At 41.4% G+C, this 18,035-nt stretch overlaps 1 protein-coding gene across 2 annotated transcripts in view; it reads left to right on the top strand.

Moving 5' to 3' along the window:
• trappc9 (trafficking protein particle complex subunit 9) overlaps nt 1-8,586 on the top strand; it is a 209,979-nt gene extending 201,393 nt beyond the window's left edge. For both annotated transcript variants that reach the window (XM_084379821.1, XM_084379820.1), the window contains 2 exons: nt 4,704-4,927; nt 6,924-8,586. In XM_084379821.1, the coding sequence (XP_084235947.1) occupies nt 4,704-4,927; nt 6,924-7,103 (404 nt within the window). In that variant the 3' untranslated portion in view covers nt 7,104-8,586. The remainder of the gene's footprint in view (nt 1-4,703; nt 4,928-6,923) is intronic.
• Nucleotides 8,587-18,035: the final 9,449 nt, after the last annotated feature.

Here is an 18,035-nt window from a genome sequence, read left to right as displayed (position 1 = left end):
ATTAAACTTTTAAGCACATCCTTTGCAGATATGGTGTCATTGTTTTTTCACCTTTGGAGCTTTGGTGCTGTCTCAAGCCACATTCACACTACCCTTTCAATGCGGGAATCATGCGCTGATACGCCCTGCCGTCTCAGATGTGGAGGGTGGGGGCAGTTTCGCTCCGGCTCTGATTCGCCCCCTGAGGTAGTATCAGAGCTGCAGCAGAGGCGAGCCGGTGTCTGTTCACAGTCTGACAGCTTAACAGATCCTTCACTCATCAAATAAAAGAGAAATGTCCCACACTTCAACCCACAAAGCAACGTTACAGCAGGACCAAACAACAGTAATTTCGTAACTGGTAGTGTCTTTGGAAACTTATATGAGGAAAAAATACCTCATTCATCACATTTCTGCCCAAAAAACAGCGTCCATCCCCAGCAGCAGAGCCAGGCGGCTCCTGCAGTTGAATGGAGGTGATAATGTGACGCGATTCAGTGTAAAACACTTTAACTTACCATGTCTTTGTCTCATTGTGTTGTTGTAGGGTCCTCTATATACTGGTGGTGATTATGTAATTATGTTATTTAGAGCAAAAAAATGTAACTTTGTCATTTCCAGGATGCATGGTGGGTCAGGATCTCAATCACAACACATTATAACTGCATCCATATGATTGTAAACAGTCGGAGGATACACGTTTAGATTAACAGATGGAAACACACCCGGCATGCTTGGTTCAGTGTGAACAAACAAAGGCGGCGTTAAGGCGAGCCTTAGTTGCGTCACTAATGCGGAGTCTCTGTGTGAAAAGGGCCTCTCTTTGAAGCTAACGTTAGCTTAAGCTGCTACAGTGCAGAGCTGTCTGGAAAACCACTGTCAGTGTAGCAAGCTGAGTTTACTGCCACATTTGCGTGTAATAATTAGATTGAATTATTATTGAGTTATGTCAGACATAACACCAATGTCAGTTGTACCGGTTTTTTCCATATAGGAAACTAGCCAAGTGTACTTTAAAGACAGTTCCACAGAGCCCCTTTGACTAACTGACTGGTCTAAAAAACAGAAACCTGGAGGTGCCTCAAGAACAACAGAAATGTTTCATCTGATTGCATTCATGTAGAAACAAAATCATTTTGTCATTTGTTGGTTTAATTTATATCATTTTGAGTCACAATTTTGGTCCGAGCATCTGCGAAAGCCTGAGGGATGTAACCTGTGCTCACTCAGCCTCTGGGGACACTACATTCCTCGACATACCTACTCAACAGAAGCACTGTGGAGGTAAACTAGAGAGCATCGGTACAGCACTCAGCTCTGCACGACAGGAAACGCTCAGCCGATCCTTTTAGCAGCAGCGTTTTGTTATGACCTTTCGTGTCCTCTGTGAAGATACACAGATGTTTGCTGGGAGCCTCAGAGAAACCTCGGTCTCTTCCTTCTTAGTTGGTTTACTTGTCTTGAAGGTTACATAATGAATGAGTCGTCCACCCCATCTCGTCTCATCAGTGCTAATTTACCACAATTGTAATTTTTTATTTTTATTTTTCAGAATAACAAGAATTATAATATACAATTACGTGTCTTTGAACACAGTTGTCGGTGTCGTCATTGCAGCGGGCCACCGGTTCTTCCCACTGCTTTTTCTTGGTTATCCAAATGAGTTGATTGCCTGAGTGCTGATACACAATCCAGGATAGCAAAGTGGAGAAACTCTGTAGCAAATGTTCAGGCTGTGGGTGTGTGTGACTGAGGCTTGTGTGTGTGGGAGTTCATCAGCTCATTACAGACTAACCATTCTCTTTTGTTCGCTTTTAATGTGAAAGAATTTATTTCCAGTTTTAGAACCAATGTAGGCTACCTATAATTTGCACATCTCCTAGCAACAAGACTTTGAACAAACTAAATATAACTACATGCTAAGGTGTCACTATATGCTCAGTGCTGCTGGCTATGGGAGGATTGTGTTATATATGTGTGCATGTATATGTGGGTTTGGGTGTCTAAATGCACCATCATCAGAGGTCTTCCAGGAAAAGCAAAATGCACAAGTTTCCATACACAGTTCACTGCAGGAGAGGCAGCTGAAATTATGTCTGACAACAACAAACATGGCAAAATGGTAATTTTATTGGCTTATAGACCTGACTAATACCAATACTGTCCAAACACAATATTTATACATGTTGCTACCAAGGTTATTGCACTATAGAGCCTCATTCACACCCTGCATTAACATGTGATCTGTATCCGGATGAGGGGAAACACACATTATTTCAGGTGTAAATGTAGAATGCAATCACATCAGCCAAACCTGGGGGTGGAGAGGGTCCGGTGTGGATTGTGATTGGATCTCATCTGGGTGTTAAGGCAATCAGTTTGGTCACATTCCTAAAAAAGAAAAGAAATTGGCCCAACGAGTTCCCGTGATCTCAAGTCAGCCCAGCTAAGGAAAGGGAAATTAAGTCGAGCTCATCCAGCAGCATTGCTAACAATCACACACATTCTCTCAGCTTGTTCTCGTCCAAAAGGTTTTGTCTCTTTCCCTTTTGAATTCTTTGATGCCTCACTTAAGTGCTTATTATTTTTGACATCTGTATTAGAGCCTGAGCAGTGCATCAGCTGGCAGATATCCGCCGTTCACAGATATATCGGTATTGGCGTAAATGTTATCCGATATGAAAACCTTTATAAGGCAGAAAAAGCTTAATCAACCAGTGGTTGTCCACCACAGAAAACAAGCACCACCACTCTGCCGGTAATATCTGAGGTTCTGGAGATCCACATACTGCAATAAGTCTTAGGAAAAGATATTTGCACAGATATGAGTGTGTGGATGCTTTTTCATTAAACACATGAAACTAAAATATTGAAAATGCAAAATGGATAATCCGGTTAGAATTTCCTCAACTTGTACTGGGTGTAGTTGCACTATTTGACAAAATTAAAGTGAACTGGCACTGCTCCCCTCAGTGATAAATGATACATTGGTGGCCTGTAATGTGAAATTTCATTCAGTTTACAGGGTTTGTAACGATATTAAAATGAATCACCACAGGGACTAATCTTTTTAAATGAAAAATGTGCTATTTTTTTTGTTAGCTGCGCTTTATTTCTGTCTGTTACTGCAATCACATGTGACCTGAAAATTAATGACTGGGAGTATACTGCAGTATTTGATATGTTCTTGGATATTGTATTGTACAATGTTCAATTACAATACTGTTACCGTATACTGTAGCTCATGTATAATGCTTGATATCACTTTTACACTGAGTTAAAGATATAATAAGTCACAATTCAGCATTAAAATGTCTAAAAATGACTTCAATGAAATGTCACAGTACAAATCGATGTTTTCCCCATTAATAACTGGTATAATGAATAATGTAATGACGTAATCAGAGGAGAAGAACATTTACTGACTATTAAAGAACCTTTTAATAAAAGGCCATCTATTTATTTTTATCTTTTAATATATTTTCATAACCAAACTCTCGGGGATAAAGCCCTGCTCTGGGCCCCTCAGTGCGTGCTGCTGGTTGTCTGTGTTGACTGAAGTGTGCTTCTAATACAGACGTGGAGCTGAATGTCACCCTCCTGTAGCTGCAGACTCCCCGGGGCTCTCCCACTGACTGTGACAGCACGGCCTCGGCCGCCCACACCCACCCTCTCCCCTCTCTCCCTCCTGCTGGATTGTCTGTCTATCTTCCTACCCCCGCCGCTGACCCCCACCCTTCGCTGTGCACAACAGATCGGCACACCAGCGGCACCGAGCGCAGCTCGCCTCTTTCATCAGGCTGTCACACAGTCGCCCTGACTCACAGTGTTTATCACAGCCGCGGGCGTGACACTCGAAAGCGTATGACAACCGGTTTGTGCGTGAGTGTTTGTGTATGTACGCTGCCATTTTTTCTCGTAGGACTCATTACCCGGGTGATCTGTTCGAGCGCTCTTGAATCCCCCGTGTTCGGAGTCAGTCTTCTCCTCAGCCCGGCAGGAGCGTGCAGGAGCTCAGTTCACTGCGCTCGTTGTTCAAAACAAATCATCGTGTCTCCCTCTGCACCTTAGCCAAATAGGGGCCACATCAGCAGTGACTGGCCTCACATTAGCCGAATTGAATTGAACTCACTCAGTGTCTCTTGGTTGGTTGTGACAGAAGGGGGGGAGGTGTGAGAGGAGAGAAATGTATTTCAGGGTGGGGTGTGTGTGTGTGTGTGTGTGTGTGTGTGTGTGTGTGTGTGTGTGTGTGTGTGTGTGTGTGTGTGTGTGTGTGTGTGTGTGTGTGTGTGTGTGTGTGTGTGCGCGCGCGTATGCATGTGTGTGTCACTTTGGGATTGTTCCAACAATCTCATTCGTCCAGTCTTGACAGAAATTAGTCATGCATGAGATTAACTGGAGGGAATACGGTTTAATACCCGGAGCTCCAGCACTCTCCTCTGATGTCAATAAAATGTATTTTAGGACAAACAAAGCCTATTGATCCTCCATGAGAAACTGTATGATAGGCCATTAACGCTCGGGACGAGTTTTGATGAATACAAATGAAGAAGAGATTGGATGGGAGTCCCATGAATGACCGTGCACTAGATTTAACTTTTGGTTTGGAATATCTCATTCATGTTGAAACAATTTCTTCAGAATAGTCAGAAAAGACAAAAGAAGCGTCCCCCTTCAGTCCTGCTAATCCCCTCTTTCTTTCTTCTTTCTTTGTCTGTTTCCAGATGTGTTGGTGAATGGGAAGCCATGTGACTGTGATGTCATTGCCGACTGTAAAGTGGGTGACGCTGTGAGCCTGGAGGTAAAACTGACAAATCTGAGCAAGAATTCTGTGGGCCCCCTGGCTCTGACCGTGGTGCCCTATCAGGACTTCCAGAACGGAGTCCAGAACTACGATTTGGAGGAGGCCGTCACCTTCATCGGCTCCAACACCTTCTACATTGACACGGTCAGTATGGGCTGGAGTATTACCATCACACGGAAAGACACGCTGTACATTTAGCACATTATGTAACCAGAACGCTTCAGGTTGTTGCAGAGTTTTTTCAGGAAAAACAGCAGTTATTTGAAAGCTTGGCGCTCACAGTAGAGACACACAACACAACATGCACTGATAATAAAGTAAATGAGCTGAATGATTAGTTTTAACACAGTTACACCACTTTTTTGTAATTCAAGTTTTTTATTAATGTTTCAACTTTATGATTAGTAAAATGCAATGTAAATCCACACAACACGTTGATTAGCTGAAGAAAAATTGACAAAGCAAACAGAACAGATTCAGGCACTCGTCAATCACAAGAGGGGAAGAAGGAGGTACAAAGTACTGACCGATAGAGAGAAAAACAGGATACAACGCGTAAATAAACCAAAATGTGACACAAGTACAAGATAAACAGAGGAAGACATTTTCCATTTTGGTAACCATTTATTTTAAGCATTTTCCAGCAGTAGAAGTACAAACATTCAGTAAATGGTAAATTATAGTGGAGTAGCTATAAATGGTTATTAGTATACAGTATTTGTCAACAACTATAACTTCTACTATGAAGACATATTTTCGTGCCTCCCCGCCTGCGATAACCGTGGCCAGAGGCAATATCTGTCCTGGTTGTCTGTACGTCCGTCTCATTCTCGTGAACGTGATATCTCAAGAACGCTTTGAGGGAATTTCTTGAAATTTGGCACAAATATCCACTTGGACTCAAAGATAAGCTGATGGTCAAATAAGATGGTGGTCATAACATATTTCTGGCCATTACTCAACAAGTCATATGATATTTATGACAACTTTTTACACAAATGTCTTATTGGATAAATTGATGAAGTGATGACAGTTACTGTAAGTTCAAAAGGTCAAAGGTCAGCTTCACAGTGACATCATAATGCTCCGCAAACAATGTGTATGGCCCCTTTTCAACGCCATAGCTCAGAAACAGCAACTTGACTGGTGTGTGGAGGCAAACAGCCACGAGGCAATAATTCTGTTCATTTATTAGAATTATTTCTACATGTTAATATAGCTGTTGACAAATACATTAATAAACATCTCTGCTGGACTTTTGCTTAAAACACTGATTGTCGTTATATGGCTTTGCCTGTAGCCCATAGTGGTTGAAACAGTGCATTAACAGTACATGTATATGATATTACTGATTACCATGGTCCATGTACTGTACATTTTATTTTAAACACCATGTTCTAATAGCATGAAAAAAAAAAAATATTTTTTTTTGTTTGATTCCTTCCAAGTAGAGAAGGTTTCCACTCAATATGATGCTTAACTTGTTAAGATGTATAATTAGCATCAGTTACATAATCATGGCTGCTTTTTGTTTATTAACATTGTGTTTCATTGCAGCACAGAACATAACATACACATTATGTACCTCCAGGAACAGTCGAGGCAGCCATGCTGTTTGCTGGATTACATAACTGCAGCATGTTTACAGTCTCTGTAAAGTGTGACTTGAAATGACGAGACACTAGTGACTGTCTCACAGGACAGAAATACACACAAATCTAGAGTGTCCTTTGCTAAATAGTCTAAAATGACAAAAACACAGGTGTGGTCCTTCACAGGTCATGACTGAAATCTTTAGCCTGATCAGAGGAGAGGCTTTGTCTGTAACAATTCTCCCTCCTGAATGTTGAACATGCTGAAGGCGATGAAAATCGACTTGGTTGATGCCAGAACAAAGAGTTTATAGTCTGAAAAGCAGATGAAAGAATTCCCCATGTTCCTGAATGTGCAAAACAACTTCAATTTGGGAATTGTTCTCAACTGACGGGGGGGAAACGCTGCACTCGCTCATATCTTTCCATCAAAGCCACCGTCAGCTTCAAACTTCACTCCTGCTGGCTTCACTGTGGCTGACAGTGTGCCAGCTTCATTATGAAGGCTGCTAATGAGTCTTCCTGCGGTCTGTCTTTGCCTTCCCCAGGTTAAACGCAAAGAGAGCTCCGTCTGCGTTGGTGCCCTGCTCTTTCTCTACACTGGAGACTTCTTCCTTAACATCAAGTTCCAGGACGACAGCGCTGGACGGGAGCTTCCTTTAGCCTGGTTCACTCTGCCCAGCGTCCACATCCGGGCCCTGGACACTCCGCTACAGGCCGGGGCGTAAGGAGCCGCTGGCTTCGCCACTTTAGTTCTGAATGGATGGAGAGTTTTGATGTGGATGTTCTCTGTAAATACACACATGTAAATATGATATTGTAAAAGGTTACAGCATGTGTGCAGGTGTGTGTGAGAGGATTTAAATTCTTGTTTTCAAAACACTTGAGTGCTTCTACATGTCTCAGTCTGCAGATGTGTTCAGCGAGAACTCAAAGCGAATTTTTAAATCTGGGTTAAAAAATAGAGCTTGTCCTCAGGCTTTATGAGTCTTTTTCATAAACATACAGGGAGGAGAGGAGCAAAAAGAGACACTGGACGGATGTTTTCATGTTGAGTTTAACTTTGACACATGACCAACAGAAAACCACACTGATAATACTGATCTCCACCGCTCCACAGAAGACACAGTGTAGTTCAGCTGTGAGACATTAATTGATGTTACAGTTGCTTTTCTGTAATATTTCCTGGTTTATTCTGTGTTAGCCAGCTTGCTACGACCCCAATTCCAAAAGAGTTAGGACCTGTTTCTTCTTACTTTTTCATCAAATTCATAATGAGTGTATATTTACAAGAGGCAATAAAGTGAATCAGCTTGAACATTAAATGTCTTATATTGATACTGTATTCAACTGAATATATACTGAAAAAGGATTTGCAGATTATTTACGTTTTACTGCTGGTGCAATATGTAAGAATTGCTCACCTGTCACTCCATATATCAACAGAGTAACCCAATATTGCTACTTACTGTACCTGCCGCTGTGCAGCTAGCAGTCCAGACTGGGAGCTCGGAGTGGTATTACTAGACAGAATGGGCCCGGGGTTGCTGGTTAGCATGCTAACTTCAATTGATATCTCTGCAACACAATAAATAGACATCTTTGCCTTTAAACTTGTTATTTCCTCCTATTCTGTTGATCATTTCAGTTCATTTTTGGACCAAAATTCCTTCATATTAAACCTTTAACATGCATTTGTGGCTGGCTAGCTGTAGCCTTTTGCCAGCTAGCTAGACCAATCTTAACGTATGGTAGTCATGCCATGAAATTCAATTGATTTATATGTTATCAAGCTTTCAGCACCAACTTTTCCGAAACAATATGTGAATGTCCATTTTTCTGGTGTGACCACACTCATATTATAGTCAGTCTTTTTTTATCTTCAGCAGTTGGATTTTTGAATCACAGTGCCATTAATTCAGTGGATTCTTTTACAGATCTTCTCTTTAAAAAGTCAGAGGAATTAGTGTAAACGGGCAGAAGACCTCAGAGTCGTTATTGAAGAGGAGCTGCACACCAACACCGGATATGATCTGCCAGAATGAGAAGCCAGTTGTGTGCAATTAAATGTATTTATTTCTGCTGCTGTACGGACAGTTTCTCTTACCTCTGTGCCACAACACTGAATAACTGATGAATGAAACCGTGTTAGATTAGTCCATCATCATGTGTGACCTATAATTGTTGTAAATAAATGTTAAAAGAATTCAACATTTGTTTACGTTCTCATTATTCCAACTCTGTATTCCTCTACCGCAGTCATTATATCTCTGCGGCCTGCTTCTTTTTCTGCCTCCTGAGGTGACCTTTATTGCCTCAACATTTTCAGAAACTCGAGTCTGACATTCACAAACACCAAAATCCATAAACAGTGATTACCGAGGAAAACATTGCTGACTAATAATCATTTTTAACATTTATTTATACAGGGGAGGGTGACTGAACAACACGATACCTCGCAGTTCACTGCAAACTATGTAATGATACTAATAGTGTGTATGATGCACTGGGAGTTAACCAGTTTACCCACAGCACTTCTGGTGTACCGCCAGGAAAACTATTCATCATTCTCCATCTGGGAACCTGAATCAGCCATCTTCAGGTGACAATCTCACTCTCCGAGCCTTTAGGTCACCACTGGTCCCAACAGCCGCTTATATGGGATAAGTGTTGAACCCTCGCTGCAGGCCCTTCCTCCGTCGCCTCGCTGGTGGATCGAATGTGAACTGGGTGATAAGGAGATGCTGAGGGAAGATTAGCCATGTCCAAAGGGCTACATGTCTTGGGGGCATTGGGAGGCCTGAGGGGTTTCATGTGGCTTTGAAAGGAGGTTTATCAGCGAATTAAAAACACACTCAGCATGTGGCGGTCCAGCATCGGTAAAAACCAGCTCGCGACCCTCCTCCTGACCAGCCATTACTGTATGTCGGGGCTTGGTGTGGAATGAAAGGATCAGAGAGTGCTTTCTTTTTATCCACACTGCCTGACCATTAACCTTCCACCAGGAACCAGCTCCTATTTATGGAAAATAACAGCTCAGACAGTATGGTGAAGAACATGCTGTTATTGTAGAGTACGTCTTTCTGTGTTCATGGAAAAATGTCAGAAATGTCTGACACGAGGCGTCTTTGATCCCAGTGAAAGCAAAAGAAGTGACACCCGTCTTTTTTCCGACTCGTGACGTTTCCCCGTGAAGGTCACATTTGAAGTTTGGCGACAAACAGCTTTTCCCAGTCTGAGTAAATGTGTTCGTTTACATACGTGAATAATACATCAGTGAGTCCACACAGTTCATCAGTTATGCATACAACGCAAACAATTCCAAAGTCATGCCCTCAACGCTGATTAATTTGTTTATCAGTTTATTTATTTGATTAAGAATAGAGCGTGTGTGTGTCTGTGTGTGTGTTTGTAAAAGCTTTGAAAAGTCAAATTAAAAATTAAAAGCAACTCAAATCCAGCAGGCTCCTGCGTGCAACAATGAAACTGGACTGCGTGACGCCGGTGTGAAAGTGGACGCTGGGCTGCTGTCAGTACAGTCTGCGTGAACTCACCTCTCAAATGCAAATTCCATCTTTCTGCACACTGTTTACCAACCCCTGTGACTGTCTTCTTCAGTTAAGGTGACTCCATCTTATAAGCCCTAAATAACAGTGTGGCTGCAATTAAGAGTGTCCTATCCTCACTTATCGAAACATAGATTCACCTCAGTCACACTAATTAAATTTTAAGGGTCTGGCAGGGACACTGTGAGAAACTTCAGAGCAAATGAAAACAAAACCGTCTCCAGCAGCAGGTCAGACCTCTGTTCAGGGATTCATCAACATTCAATGTTTTTCTCTCCTCATGATTCATTAGAGCAGCACAGAGTGACCTGGTTGATAACCATGACAAACATTAAGGTAATGAGCTTTTTTACGGTTTGCTACCAACAGACTGGCTGAAGGGGGAAGTACTGTATGTTTACTCCAACCCTGCCTCAGCAATCTGCATACAAATAACGTTATACTTTTAAACTGTGTGCAGGTGACAAGCCAGTCCCTCCCCTTAACGTCTGTGTAGAGCAGAGTTCAGGTGACCGTCGTCCTAATAGTAACAAAATTACACAAGGACGTTCACAGTTTGGTCATTTTTAGGAAAAGATCATGGCATGTAAGTTATGTATGTGAAGTAAGTTATAAATGTCCATTAACTTACTGCCGTTAGTTGAAACAGGTCAACAACTTTTGGTTTCAAACACGTCTCCTGGGTCAAAGTCCTGTGTTTGACCCATCCATAACTGCAGCCTCCACCCTGCTTGGATGTTCTGGCTCTAGTATGTCACCTGGGCATTTAATGTGGGATGTTTGGACTAATCTGTCCCTACAGAACTTAATGGTAAGGACTGGCCAAACACCTGCACGCAAAATTGGACTTTGGCATGTGTAGTGCATGAAATCTGAAAGTCTACAGTCAGGTTATTTGTATGCAGGTTAAAGCGACTGAGCTGGTTCACTTAGTTACTGTACGGATTGTTATGATTACTTGAGTAATTCCATTCTGGAAAACTTTCCTTAACTCCTGGCTTTAGTTATTGGTTAATTTGCAGACTACAGAATGACATTAATGTCAGGGACAGATTTTTATTTTTTAACCCTCATATATTCAGGCAAGTTTCACTGACAACTATGCTCTCTTTTTCAGAAAGGCCTTGATCACAGTCACACATGGAAGCTGCTCAGTCAACCTTCAGACCACAGCTGATTTAATTAAAAAAAAAATGTTTCATTTCCTCCAAAGCTTGTTTGAATGGGACTCTAACAGAGGTCGAATAACAGTAACTTGAGTGCTCGCTCACAGCCAAGTATTAACTATCAACTATATTTATTTACTTTCTCAAACTGTTGGATCCTACACTTCCCATAGTGCAACTGGATAGTTTATTTTTCGTGAGACCTTCCCTGCATGGTGAATGCATGGATAGGACTTGACACAGTGCGCCAGGTTTTTTGCCATTTTGCCTTAGTGGACATTTGTGACTGAACTCAAACTGCAAATTCCAAAGGAGCATCTGTGTGTCGGTCCAGCAGGGCCAGAGACAGTGGGTGCCATGTGTGAGTCCAGTATCCAGTTCCTATGACACATTCGTAGCTAAATGCCCTCATCTTGTGAAGTCCACCTGTACAGTTTGTAATACTGCCCTCCTATTATAGTTTTTTTGTCTCCAAACCCAACCTAGTTCATTTCTTAAACCTTATAAAAAGCTCCCTCTGGAGCCACAGAAGACATTATTCAAGTATTTTCAGAGCCTGAGGAGAACTCATGAGTCAGCTGATCTTGATGTTTACAACCAGTGAAGTTTGGAGTGCAAGACTTACATTTGAGTATTCTACCTAATGCTTTTACTCCTGTAAAGGTTCCAGTATACCTCTACCACCGTCAATTACCTTTTGAGCAGCTTTTAAAGTTGTATAAAGTCTGCAAGTGAGATGTTCATGAGTAGAAACACAGAGCATCAGTGTGCATCATCACCACCCTAAACAGATGTCTGACCTCCCCTGAGCCGAGGACACCCGGAAGAGACTGAGCATCCTGTCTGGAGTTTAAATGAGGATTCTTATCAGAAAATCCACAGCAGCGTTATTAGCCACCAACCTTCATTACCTTGCAGCAAACCTGTAATTCTGATTGTAATCAGCCAAATAATCACCCATCAATCTGTGCCAATGCATCTGCCCTCCCCCACCTGATATTAGCTGCTAGTTGCGACAGTGAGGAAAATGAGTTGTTTGAGAGCAAACAAGAGCCTTTCATTTAGTGGCAAAGAAAATCCCCCCGGAGCTCTGCTGGAGACAGTACGGCGCCTCACTCTGCATGAAAACATTCATGCAAATGAATCTACGAGAAGCCAGAGTTCAATTAAATCCCTTTCTCCTCTCTTTCAGTATTGAGTGGTAAGTCGTGTCCATTCATATATATCTGCAACCTTGATATGTAAATGATGTCAGGAGTGGAGCGGTGCAGGCGCTGTGGGGGGATTAGGGTGTGTGCTGAAGAAAGACGAGCGATTTGACACCTGCACTGCTCTTTCACTCTCACTGTAGCACTGCAGGGAGGAAACCTGGCAGAAAAACGCGCAGGAATCCTCAGCCGCTGTGTGTTTACTGATCCACTGTGACTCTCCGACTTAATTAATACTCTATCTGCCACGGCACACGAGCTGCTCAATATGAAATAAACCCAACCTGAAGTCTGAAATGTGACTGCAGCTTATGTTTCCTCCCAGTTAAAGTCCCCATGAAATGAAAAATGACTTTTTCACCTTGTTCGCTAACGCTCCATGTCAGGATGTGCACCTTTATCACATTCAATCCTCAAAATGGATAAATGTGTTTCTTAACCTGACGTCTAACCCAGAAACACCTTGACCAAAGCTTTATTATATGTGGTAGCAATTTACTTACTGACGGTGAAGAGAAGTTTAATATTTGTCCAAATCGTAACATAAATTCCTCTTACCAGATTCTTCTAGTGCTTTCAGCTGTATCCATTGGTCTTCATCAGTGGACAGTTTGCTCTGTTAATATTAAGTTGTTTTATTTTGGGGGATTGGAGAATAAAGACCTTGAGATGCAGTGGAAAGCTCTAAGAAAGTCTGTTCATGGATCTTGTTTCAGAGTTATTTTGTCAGACTACTAGCCAAGGTCACGATTTAACTTTCATGGAGTAAAACCAGAAAGAAAATAGATTTCTTGTGATGTATTAAACAAACAGCAATGAGAAAACCCTGAACTAAATCTTGGCCAATAAAAAAGATCACAAATAAACCTTTTACACTTAATTTACATGTAAACACCGCCTGTCTTGTCTGCTCCATTATTCTCTTTCAACAATGAACATGTGTAATCAAGAAAGTGTTTTGCTTTTCAAATGTAATTTAATGAGGATTTTGCCTTAAAGGCATTCAATGCAGGATTTGTAATTGATGTTTGTTAACACACCATTTAAAGTTGGCCCGTCCTCCTCTGCTCAATAGCTGAGACAGCTGCTGAGAGTGAGCTAGAAGGTAAATAAAGAGAGGGAGCACCATTAGCAAGAACAAAGCAGTCAGTTCTAAAGTATAATAAACATCCCACACCTCTGCACAACCCTCTATAATTGACATGAATGCAGCTGAAGTGGACACTTTATCCTTTTTGCTGTTTTCCTGTCTGCTCTGTGTGTCTCTGACTGAGGGCTGGGCTGAGCTACACACATACACACAAACAGACACACAGGCCTGCAGACCACACAGACAGAGATAGAAAGTAACCTGGTCTACGTTTTTATATAGTCCCGACTTTTTTCTGTTATTTGTTGGGAGCTGCACACCTCTGCCTTAAATACTAAGAACATAAGAAACTACAGGCAGAGGGTGGGCTCACCACCACATGCTTCTGGTGGGTCATAACTGATGATTCAGTGGAATCACTTTTGTATGACCCTATACAATCCTGCATAGTATACCTTTAACATTTAGCATATTTGAATTTTAGCTGTACATCAATATTTCAGAGGTGACCCAGAGGCAGAATCGTCTCACTGGTTAATTTAAAGTTCAAAGGGTAAAGCCAAATAACCAGAGTCAGGATCTGAGCTGGGATTTTAGAGCTGCATGAATCCAAATCTAATTCAATTTTTAAAATCTAATTTTGGTGGGGGTTTTTGTGCATTTATTTTGATGTAATACAACACAACAAACATTACATGTAATAATACAAACATAACAGAGATTAAACAGAAAACTTGACCAACAGGATGTCCTTTTTCTTTTTTTTGTTTAGTTGTCACTGAGATGTTAAGGTGGGATATTAACTTGGGTCATATGAGATCATTTGGTTGTGTTCATGACTGTGACCAGTTTGAAGCAGCACCTGTTAGCTCATTTCAGTAGAATACAGATGACACTTACTCCGTAGGTAACAACTATGTATTCTCCACATCTCACCTCCATGATGATGTCGGGCTGTTCTAAACCCCTCTTTACATTGTCAGAACCATCACTCTGGTGCGGGAATGCTAAATTATTTTTTCCCAATCCCATTTTTTGCCATGAAACTGTGAAATGTAAAGACATTCATTTAAAGAATCAGAATCATTTATTTGTATTTGCATATCATTTGCTCCTTCTCCTAAAGTCATTAAAAAACCCAAATTCCCAGAAATAAAATCATAACATGACCTCTGTGTCCTCAGTTGTAGCTTCAGCCCTGAACGCTGTTGTTTTCTGCTCACACCATTTATGTGTAATTCAGACAATCAGTGTGTTCAGCCTCTCTATCTCTACCGAAGTGCGTGACCGACATGCATTAAAGGGGATTGATTTTCTTTTATATAACACAGAGAATTCAGTAAATATGTAAAATGAGAGTCAGGGACCATGGGAAGGCTCGTTAAGATAATCTTAAGAGATGCAGTTATGTTCAGTCAAATCAAATAAAGACACTGATCGTCATCCAATGAAAGAATTATATAAAGTAAAGACATAATTTAGAATAACAAAGGAGTTCATGTCATATTCATTGGAATCATTAAAGCTAAGATTCTGCGTGTATAGATTTTGTTGATTTTATATTGTTTGCTGTGAAGCAATATGACACAGTTACCTTGTTAGTGTTGCTGGTATTGATGTGTGGATGATGTATGACACTCTGCTGCACAACATGCCTGTGGCGTAGGCAGGACAAAAGACATCGGGGCAGGACTGTGAAGAGAATGGATGGCACTTGTTTTCTATTTCTAAATCTGCTAAGGTGAGACCAAAATACAACACTATACACTTAAATATTTCCTCTTTTTTTTTTTTATCAATGCTACTACCCGATTGTGACCACAGGCTTGACGTGATAGGCTGTAACATGCACTTGGCAGGCATAACTGTGATGAGCTCTTAGAGAAAAAATTGACAGCTGAGATGTGCAGACCAACAACAAAGCCAAAGGAAAACCAACCAGACCAAAAAAACACACCATCAAGCATCTTACACCTGTCCTCATACAAGCAAAGCCAACACAGTGACAAACAATGCAACAATGTGTAGACTCAAGTGCACTTTCAGTAACCGCCTCGTATTCATCATTAACTATTAATGACCAGGATCATTCATGAGCCACAGTAGGAATAAAAGTGGTGTTTTATTTTATCTTGAGACACTGCCAGCGTACTTCACAGCATGAAGGCGGCGTGGTTTTGAGTTCAACATGGAGATCATAATCCAATGAATCTGCCAACTCATGTCCAGGGACAGTAAAGTCACTGACCGGAGACGCTGGAAGATGTCGTTGGAACAAAGACCCTTGAATTCATACTCAGGCAACTGTCCAGCATCCACCATGAACTAGTTGAAACTGCTTTACTTATTTTCGGTATATAAACAGAAATAATAATCTGTTATCATCAGATATAGGCAGTTTGAACATTTTCTCCCACCCTACTTCTTGTGTCACCTCAACTCCATTACACCATTTCTTCACCTTACCAACACATCGCAACCAAAGTCCAGTCCAGTCAAACCTCCCACCCACCAGATCTTGCACCCCAAACAGTAAGGAACAAAACAAAAGGCACATGAACGTGAGCAGAGAACATGCAAACATATGTATATACATAAAAGCAGTAACTTAAATTGATATCAGGCTATGAAATAAACAAATGAGTAAATTAAAAGAAAAAAGGTATAAAAGGAGGGGGTGGTGGAAGACTCTGCTACTGCTCACACTGTCATCAGGCGAGTGTGTCTATGAATCTAAATAGAGTCCCCAGGTCTCACCTAAAGTTTTTAGGGGCCTTTAAAAGAGAATGTTATTTCTAACTGATTTGCTGCTTATTTGGTGGTGGATGTCAAACAGGCAGTCCCCCCCCCCCCCCCCCCCCCCCCTGCTGTTTAGCTTCAGTTAAAGGTTCAGTATGTAGGATTTGGGGGGATGTATTGGCAGGAATGGAAGATTACATACATCATTATGTTTTCATTAGTGTGTAATCACCTGAAACTAAGAATCAGTCTGCTTTTGTTACCTTAGAATGAGCAATCCATCTATATCTATCTTGTTTTGTGCACTTCTTCCTCCTCTTGTCACGGATCCTTTCAATATCTTTGCTTTGAAATGTTAATTACAGAACGTAGTTCTGAAGCTTTTTATTTCACTGCAAAGTCTGAATGTTTCTGAACCTTTACTCCTGATGGCACTTGGCATCAGCAAGCGCACACAAGCATTTTTTAAAAGCAACTGTCAAAGGCTGCCCGCCCACACTGATACTCCAGACTTTAAGTTGGCGATCACACACTGGTGACATTTCCAGAAAACAGATCATATTCACAGCTGTTAAAAAATACAAACAGAAACAGGTTTCCTGTCTTCTTTGAATTATACAGCAGGTCGAGATGTTACATGAATATTGTGAAAGTATCAAAAAGCTCAGTCCACAAAAGAATTTACAAAGCTTGTATCCAGAAACTGTGCCTTTAAACGAGCTGTCAGGGCTTCCGTAAGGTTGTGATGTCACAACTATACAGTCACTGCCCTCAGCCACGCCCTCAGCATGACCAGGGTCATTATATCACATGCACAGCTGATGCCTACTCAGCCCTGTGAGAGCTGACCAATCAGAGCAGACTGGGCTTTTCGGAAGGGGGGCCTTAAAGAGACAGGCACTAAAACGGAGTGAACAGACAAAGGTTTAATCAAAGTGCTGCAGAAATGGACCTTATGAGAAAAACGATATGTTTTATGATTATTAATGTGTATAAACATTTATACACCCAAAATATAATTATGAAACCGAAAACGATCATAAAATGGCTGCTTTAAAAGTGAAAGATTTATCTCCAGACTGTGGTCAGTATTATCAGTCGAGGCTCAGCTGTCAGTGAGTTAATCCAGCTGTGTTAAAGCTCCAACTTCTCCCATTCATCACTCCTAACTGTGCGTGTCCGATGTGGCTGCTGTCAGTTCAGATCATATGTGGAGAAAGTGTGCCATCATGCAGCCTTCACAAAGGATTTTTCTGTGTCTGCGTCAGGCCTGTATGATGAGCGGCGCGATCGCACTCTGAGTTCGGTGTCATTACCATGGAGACAGTTGCCGTTATTAAACTTTTTCTCTCTGAGCTTCTCCAGAAATGCATTAGGAGTTCTGTAGGTGGGCTGAACGGGAACTTGAGATGTGAGAAAGGGGAGCCAAATATAGCACGGCTACATATCCAGACGCTGTTGATTAGTGGAGCTGTTTAGACTCCTAAATGGCTGCGATTATGAAACACTGGCTACTGCATGCACTCAACTTCTTACTGACGTGAGCTTGTTCCTGTTTGTGTTCATGTCTGTGCACATGAGTGTGTTTTCATTGAGAAGATGGACAATTTGCTGTTTTTAATTTTAAATCTGAAATTAGCCAGGCAGGAAAAATGGCTCCCAAAAGTCTTTTGTGGCAAATAAAAGCTACGGAATTGGAAATCAATGTGAACAAAAAGACCAAACACAACATTAGTGATTCGGAAGTTGATAAAAGCTTTTACATTTGCTTTCCTAATCACTCAGTTCCCTCTGGAGGAAGATTAGTTTACGTTAAGAGACAAATTATTCACCAATAGGAAGACCGAACCTTTAAATAGCTGTAATAAAATAACATCTATGAGGTTTTTTT

This window comes from Pagrus pagrus, assembly GCF_965226575.1.
Source record: "Pagrus pagrus genome assembly, chromosome: 17".
NCBI classification, from domain to species: domain Eukaryota; kingdom Metazoa; phylum Chordata; class Actinopteri; order Spariformes; family Sparidae; genus Pagrus; species Pagrus pagrus.
Note: the sequence above shows the minus strand (reverse complement) of the source record. Positions and strands in the feature narration are given on the sequence as shown.